The sequence below is a fragment of the Microtus oregoni genome, unplaced genomic scaffold (assembly GCF_018167655.1).
Source record: "Microtus oregoni isolate MIOR12 unplaced genomic scaffold, Mior012 000013F_ref0000133, whole genome shotgun sequence".
Lineage (NCBI taxonomy): Eukaryota > Metazoa > Chordata > Mammalia > Rodentia > Cricetidae > Microtus > Microtus oregoni.
The window spans coordinates 26,090,675-26,098,736 of record NW_024543072.1 but is presented as its reverse complement, the minus strand read 5'-3'; the positions used below and the strand labels follow the sequence as shown (position 1 = coordinate 26,098,736).

Below are 8,062 nucleotides of genomic sequence, written 5' to 3'. Positions count from 1 at the left end.
CAAATTTCTGTTGTTGTTCTTGTTGTTGGTAGAGTTTGTTTTGTTTTGAGACAGGGTTTTTCTGTGTAACCTTGGCTGCCCTGGAACTTTCTCTCTCTGTAGACCAGGCCTTGAACTCATATCTGCCTGCTTCTGCCTCCCAAGTACACAGTTCCAGGTTGGTGCTGAGCAGTGTTTAATCACAGGAACAGAAAATACCCTAGAATAGGGTTTCACTGTGTAGCCAGGTGAGCCCCAGGCAACAGCCAGGACAGACTTAAAGTCATATAACATATTAGCACAGCACCCCATATACTGTAAGGGGCATAGTCTTGAAGCTGAACAAGTTGGGGTCCTGGAGCCCCTTCTTAGCGGGTCACAATGTCTTCTCAAACCCTCCCTCCTTGGACTTTCCCCAGGTGAGGCAAACAGGCTGGCATGTCTTGGTCTCAGTATACCCAGCTGAGTGGGTCCACTTGCTGAACCAGCGGGGAATAGAAAGAACCCAGCGTTGTGCAAAGGGCAGCTCCTATGACATCCGTTCCACAGATAAAGCTCAGTTGAGGACGCTGATCCTCTTGAGATTCCAGTCCCACCAAGTGGGCGATGAGGAGGAGGAATGGGTCATTTTAACTTCTCTTACTCTCATTGGCACCTGAATACCCCCCAACACGACTTTCAAGATAACTGGTCATCACAAGCATTCCCTTGCGCCCCTCGATTGCAATAATGTCAGGAAAAACCAAATTCCAAAGCAAGCAGATCGGTCTCATTGCCCAGCCCCGGGAGGGCATTCGACGGGTTTGGCTAAACATAGAGCTGGGGGCCCTGCCCAGGAACTTTCTGGCTTTTACTAGTTTGTCACCCCAAACCTAACTTCTCAAAGGCTTTTCTTTCGATGTGTGGATGCGAAACTGCTTTCCTAATCACACCATGCTGCAGACTCTCAGGACATCTGTATATTATTTGAAAACCCAAAGAACATCCGGTTGGGTTGTTCGGGTGGGTGTGGGACCATGCCGCGGTGGAATGAAACAGCAAGGGGACACTTTAAAAACATGTCCACATTGTTTTCAAAGAGAGGCAGAAAAATTATGGGAAAAAAAAACCCCTTAAAATTACAATGGTTCAATTACAAATTTAATTTAAAAAAAGCAAAAAGTCAAAAGCCGGCCTTCCTCACTTTCAGCACCGACGTAGGGAGGAAAAAAAAAAGTTGCTGGGAAGCTCAAGCGATAAAGATCTCAGTAAGAGCCAAGGGACAAAACTCATTACAGATAAGCCTAGTCCTCGCATTTCCCCCGGATGCCTCTCCCTTGTATCTTACTTAAAGCGTGGCTCCTAGGGAAGCTGCCGGAAAATCCAGTTTTGCCCTGGGGTGCTGCTTTCCTCTGCCCCGGGTGAGAGGCGCACTTCACACGTCCTCTGCCCAACCAGGCCACGGTGCAGCCACCTTCTCTCCGGAGCGAGAGTTGGGTAAACTCCGCCACAGACCTTCGTGGCTTGGGGAAAGCGAGTGTAGAACTGAGGCTGGATTTTGCAAGCCTGGGATTGACCCCCCACCCCCACCCCATCTTTCAGCCGTAGGCTCGGCCAATAGAAGCTCGGAAAGGGGAAGAAAAAAAAAATCAAATCTCAAAGCAACCCGAGTGCAAAGGCCGCTGGGCTTTGTCTCCTAGCCTGGAATGCACCAGGAGAGGGACGTAGGGGGTGCAGGCACGGTCAAGGAGGTAGGGCCGTAAGGAAGTCCCCTCTCCATGAAAAAGGTAGCTGCCGGCCCCTCCTTCGCCCCCAGATTCTAACCCCGCTACCCTTCCCTTCTCCCCAAAGTCCCGGATCCACGAGCTATTCCAGCCAGGGAGCTTTCCTAATCCGCGAAGAAAGCTTGTCTTTAAGAGCTCCCAAATGGAGCAGAGCCACGTTGACCCCAGAAGATAGCCGGTCTCTTCCCTGTCCTAGACCGAACCACGGCTACCAGCTCCCCTAACCTAACACCCTTTGCCCTGGGCACGCCTAGAGAGGCCAATAGTGCAAGTCCTTGGAAGCGTGAGCCCAGCGCTGCCGCTTTAAGAGAGTGCAGCGCGCGTGCCCGCCGGCGGCAGCCCGGGGATGCGCGTCCTCGCGCGCCCGTGCTCGCGCGCCCCCGCCGCCGCGCGCCCCCAGCTCGCTAGCTCGCCCGCTCGCCGGCTTTAAAGTCTCTGCCAGGATTCATGCTCACATGTTACTTCCTGTATGGAGGCATGGCCAGTTTCCAGCCCCGCGCTCTCGGTTCCTCCCCAGCCTGCGCCGGAGCCACAACTTTCAGGAGCAGGGACTGAAGGCGCCCTCGCCCCGGCGCCCCTCTGAGATCCTTTGTGTTTCTCTGCGCTCCTCCGGCCGTTTCTGTTCTGGGGGGCTCTGCGCTCCGCCCCGCCGCTTCCCTCCCTTTCCCCGCTCGCAGACATGCCTCCTTCCTTGCCGGGGCCCTGGAAGGAGCTGCCCGCCTGAAGCCCGGAGCCGCCGTGCAGCGCACAGCCCCGCCGTCGCCCGCCGGTTCTCGGGCTGCGCTGCGCTGCCGACTCAACTTGGGGCTCTTCCGCTGCTCGCCGCCGCCACCCGCGGTCCTTGCCTGCCCCGGGCCCCGGGCGCTGCCGCCGTGCGCCTTCTCCTCGCCCTGCCCGACCGGCTGAATCGTGTCTGAGCAGAAAGCCGCCCTTCTCTTCCGAGAGGATCGTCCCTAGAGTGGCTTTGCATCTCCGGTCACTTTTTGAGGTTTTCCCGGGGACGCTTGGCAGCATCCAGGATTCCTGCGGGACCGGTCGCGAGCGTGGGGAGCCTGTGTGGTGGCGGGCGAGCCGAGAAAGCCTTCTGGTTTAGCGGAGCCTCGCTTGGAAGCAAGAACTTATTCAACAAGTTTACCCCCCTGCTTTTCTCTTTTTCGATGTGCGTTTTCGGACATGCGGAGGTTACTGGAACCGTGTTGGTGGATTTTGTTCCTGAAAATCACCAGTTCTGTGCTCCATTATGTGGTGTGCTTCCCGGGTGAGTGAGGGCCGCCGACGGGACACGGCTCCGGCCCGCGCGCGCGGGGTATGCGGAGTTGTCGCCGGGGCGCGGAGCTTGGGCGCCAGTCTAGGGACCGCGGAGAGGGGTGAAGGGGGGCCGGGCTGCCGCGGAGGAAAGAGGGCTCTGCTTCATTGGCTCCGGCAGTGTTCTAGGAGGCTGGTAGTCGGGGAGGGCAGAAGCAGTGGCGGGCTGGGAAGGATTGGGGACTGAGATCTGCCCTGTCTGTAGCTTGGGAAGCTTGGAGCAGCTTGAGTCGAGGGGTGGAGAGGTGGGGGGATTGCTTTGCTGATCCGGAGCCATCCGGAGGGCTAGAGTTGCAGGGTGTCTGGGGAGACTGGCTGTGGGAAGGATGCTCTGTTGGTTTAAGTAATCTGGGGTGCTCCCATTGCTCCGGCGGGGATGGACGGAGCTCATAACGGAGGCTCGTTTTGCATCCCTCTGACCCTTTGTAGGGGGGTGGTGTTTGGCGGAGGCTGGCTGCATAGGATTCAGGATGTGTGGAGCAGTCCGCGTTCTGGTTGCCGGGGCCGGGGCCACCTCCTTTCAGCCTTGCTCCGGGCTGAGGTGCGGGCTACGCCTCAGTGCCGGCGCGAGACAGCTCCCTGGATGCGGGGGCCTGGGGGCTGCTGGAAGACAGGGAGCAGGGGTTTTTGGCTAGATCGGTGCCTCTTGGGGTTCGCGGCCCCTGTCAGTACCCCTCTCAAGGGCTGGGCTGCAGGGTCCAAGTGCAAGGGGTGGGTCGGCGGCTGGGTTGCTTTTGGCGTCCGGGCGATTTTTTTGCTGTCTGGCGCGCCCTGCCTACCTTCATCTTTGCCCTTTTGCAGGCTGAGTGTGCCTGCCAGATTCAGACCCAGACCCGCTCTTTTTCTAGGTAGGTTAAGACTGGAATAATATTGGCCACTGACGACAATCCTAAATCACTGCACGTAGCGGTGTGCCGCCTGTGACCCTCCACTCCCAGCCTTCAAATCCCCCTCCCCCGCTTCGGTGAGGGCAGAGGCCAGCCTCTTCTGAGTCTGAGGGCTGCAGCTCCAAGCCTCCCTCAAGCTGCCCAGATCCTTCTCTGTGGGTGAAGGCCACATCCTCTGTCCTGGCTGGGGGAAAAGGGTGGGAGAGGGCGCGAATTGCTTTTCTTTCCTCGATCACCTAAGGACAGAACACCCAGTTTTTCTGCTTTCTCATCTGCCGGTTCTGGGATATTTGGAGGCGGCGGTTATTCTAATCAAGAAAAAGATACGTGCCCCAGTGTTTCCGCTTTCCCTGGTTAATAACAGCTTGTGCTTCAGTTGCCGGAGCGCGGGGTTTTGGTGCAGCGGGTACCCCCAAGCCCGTCTTGCACCTAGGAGTCAGGCGTGAGGACCCTCACTGCCCCTCCCCCCCAGGGACCCGCTCTAAGAGGACTGGCAGCGAGTGGTCCTTTCTTGGTAGGTTCGAGGATGGTTGCGAGGAGCAGAGGGCAAAACACTGCGGGTTCTTATGCCCCTTTTTCCTCAGCATATCCTCCGGTCTTTGGAGCTGTCAACCCAGCTCTTGGCACAGTCCAGAAACCCCGCTCGAGGATCGGTCAGGGTGTGAGTGCCTACTCACCGGAGGCCCAGGGTTTGCATCCTGGGGTCCTGCCTCTATGGAAGTAGACACCGAGGAGCATCTCCTCTGAGAATTAGCACTTCTCTCCCTTAGAGACCATTGAACAGCATTTATTTTTATCACTGTCTCTGACAAGATTCCCCCTTTTTTTTCCCCAGAGACTTGCCAGCTGAGTGCGCTCGAGTGCACTCGGGGTCGAGCCTAGTGAGGGACACTTTTTAATAGGGGCAGTGGGAGGCAGCCTCGCAAAACAGAAATTTCCAATTCCGTTTCTGGCTGACCCCTCCGGGCTGTAGCCAGTATTTCTACAACGTCTTTCTTCCTTCTGGTGCCCGAGGAGGCTTGCAACCCAGTATGGGACCGCTAGGGATGCCGCCTTGATGAGGCTTGAACCATCTCAGGTCTCATTTGTCGTTTCTGCCCAGCCTTCCAGGCAACTAGCCCTTACCCTCACCCCAGGAGCCAAGGGCGGTTTGTAAGAGGCACAGGGAAGGCAGCTTTTGGAGTCAAAGTAAAAAATATCACCGCCCTGGGAGATGCTGGTTTTAGGTTTGCTGAGGCCGCTGGACCTCAGGGGGCGCCCCAGAGCCACCTGTCAAGCTCCAGCTTCCTCTAGACTGGCTCAACCACCTGCACACACCGAAGGGTCGGGGCGCACGCGTCCAGGTGCCCTGGCTGGGGGTTTGCGACATCTGGTGCTAGGCGGTACCCACAGCTCAATGCTGCCGCCCGTGGTAGGCTGGAAAACCCTTGGGGGACCTGTCGCTTTGGGACCCGGCACTTCTTGCTGCCATAGCTTCGGAAGCGTTTAACGTTTGTCTTGGGATACATTTTATTTATCTTTTGGTTTTCATCAGGGTCCTCCTTGTGAGTTCTTAACTGAAATTTCGTGTTGGTTATTTTTGTTCTTTTTTTTTATAATCCCACCGACTTTTCAGCTGCATGTGAGCCCCCAGCTCTTGTTCAGAACTCAGAGTTGCTGTGGTTTAGTGAGGCCTTTAAAAGTAGCTAGGGCTTGGGTGTTTTCCAGCGGTCGGAAGCAGGGTTATGGCTCTTAACGGCGTGGCGAGTGTGGGATCGCTGCCACAGCTGGTGCTACAAACGATGCCTTCAGAGTGCTGAGGGAAGGATTATCAAACACGACAGTGGGCACTTCACATTTTTTTTTCTAATTCTAAAATATCAATGTGGAAAATCATGAGACGACACAGTCGATTCTTAGATATCTCCTCTGAAGCCTCAACAGTTAGTGATTTCATCTAGATCCCCAACCTCCTCAATACACTAGTGTGTGTGTGTGTGTGTGTGTGATAGTAAGGCAAAGCTTACTATCTAGCTCAAGCTGGCCTCTAACCTGAGCTGGGCTGAGGTAGGCCTTGAATCCCTAATCCTCCTACCTTCAGGGATGCTGGGGTTACAGGCCCATTGTCAAATGTAAGATTTTAAGTATAATTTTGAGTGGTTGACATAACTATTTTGTCTTTATCTCCAGACACTGGGAACTGAATCACCTCCGACAGGATGTAAAGTAGATTACTTGAAAGGGTTAACTTTTGCACCCCCCCCAATTAATTTGCACTCTTTAGCTGTTCATACAGATTCATAAAAATCAATTTCTTTTGGCTGCTAGAGTCATTCTCTCGATTCTGATGGCCTGTGTTGTGATGACATTGTATCTAGCAGGTTGCTGTTGGAATACTTCAGAAGGAGGAGCCTGATTACTTTTGTCCTGAATGGGTCAGAATCGAGTGATTGACAGTCGATGTCCCGTGAATCCTAGCTGGTCCAGCGCCAGGCTTCTCTAGCTACTACATATGTGAGTTGGGCATTTCAGTGGCCATGCCTGGGACCCCCTCAGGCAGAGACTAGGGTAGATTTTGGAAGTCTTCACTCTTGGTCTTAGAAGTGAGGTCTGACAAGTTTCTCACTTCCACATATTTGTGTGAGAAAGAAGACTTTGTTATCTGGTCTGTGCACCCAGTCCCGCTGACACGATTAGAATCAAATCTTCCATCTCTCCTTTCAGACATTGCTTTTGGTGAGGATTGCTGAGGTTAGAACTCAAACACAAACAGGCACAAATACACGAAGGCGTAGGACGTTCCCATCTTGGCTGACCTGAAGACGGGGGCATTCTGTAGAAGGACTTTGAATAATACTGTTTACACTGAAGCAGAGACTATGTTGCTTAAATGAATGTCCAGGAAGTATTGATGATTTGATGCAGTGAGAAAAAGCAAATACAAAATAAAAAACAACCACCAAACAAACAACACCCCCCCCCCCATTTAACATTTCTGTCGTTTACTCCTAAGTTGGCATTAAAATCTCCTGGAGGAGTTAAAGGAGTGTCTGTGCCACACGGTGCCCTGTACTGCCTCTTGTCCTTGCTCTCCCTTTCTTGCCTCCTTCTTTGGCCACAGAAGCAATCTGGCACCTACCTGCACCTTCCTGAGGCTGGAAAGACCATGGAACCAAGTAGGCGAGCTGGCCTGTACCATGCCTTCGGTGGTAAAATATGTCTTTGGTGGCGTTTATTCTGTTTCTTTTCAATGTTCTAATGGTAGCCCCCGGGGGGCCATGCGATTCAAGGTGCCAATGACAGGCATGCCTACGATCAACACTTTCGTCTCAGGCTGTGTCTCTTGTGTTCATGTCTTGGAGCGCTGTGGGAAGACCTAAGGATCCCAAAGTTCCATCTACAGTGGTGACGTCCTCCAGTCAGCCTGTATCTGCCTTGGTGCCAGGTTGACCATTCACGGGTCCTGATTAGTCATCATCGGCCTTGGGATCCCGTCTGTACCCGTGCAAGGAATAAGAGTCATTGTGTTTCTAATAATACAATGAAGCTAAGGAAGAAGTTCCCTGTGTTCAATTTCCCACTGCGCGTGATCTCGGTCAAGGTAGTAGCTCTCTGTACAGCAGAGCAAGGGACCTGGGTGTAAAGCTGTTCTCATTAGAGCGCTCTCAGCAGGCCTGAAGTTGGACGTTGGTCTCTGGCTTGGCTCAGCACTAAGTGGACACGTTTTTCATCATGGTCAGCTACTCTAGATCTGCAGGAAGTCTTGACAGGGTTAGAGAGCACAGGCCTCTGGTTCCCCCGAAGAAATGAGAACATCATGGGAAGCCATGTCAGTCAGTCCCCTGTGCCCTCAGAATCAGGTGTCACTGTGTGGAAGAGTTACCTTTTACCAGCGTCATTATTTATTTATTTGCTACATTTATGCAGTATTATAATTTTAAAAAGATGACTAAATAACAAGGTATTTTGCCGTGGCTTTGGGTTCGGTTCCTAGCACTGATAAAGACATTTTAAAAAGGTGACTGCATCTCAAACCCTGTATTTGTTAAAGCCCTCCCCCCCCCCGTTTTTTCAAACCCTGTATTTGTTACAGCCCTTCCCCCCTGTTTTTTCAAATCCTGTATTTGTTACAGCCCTTCCCCCAGTTTT

General features: G+C 53.5%; 1 protein-coding gene across 2 annotated transcripts in view; it reads left to right on the top strand.

Moving 5' to 3' along the window:
• Window positions 1-2,889: 2,889 nt before the first annotated feature.
• Window positions 2,890-8,062, top strand: part of Ptprg (protein tyrosine phosphatase receptor type G) — a 676,813-nt gene continuing 671,640 nt past the window's right edge. For both annotated transcript variants that reach the window (XM_041662359.1, XM_041662358.1), the window contains exon 1: window positions 2,890-3,000. In XM_041662359.1, the coding sequence (XP_041518293.1) occupies window positions 2,916-3,000 (85 nt within the window). In that variant the 5' untranslated portion in view covers window positions 2,890-2,915. The remainder of the gene's footprint in view (window positions 3,001-8,062) is intronic.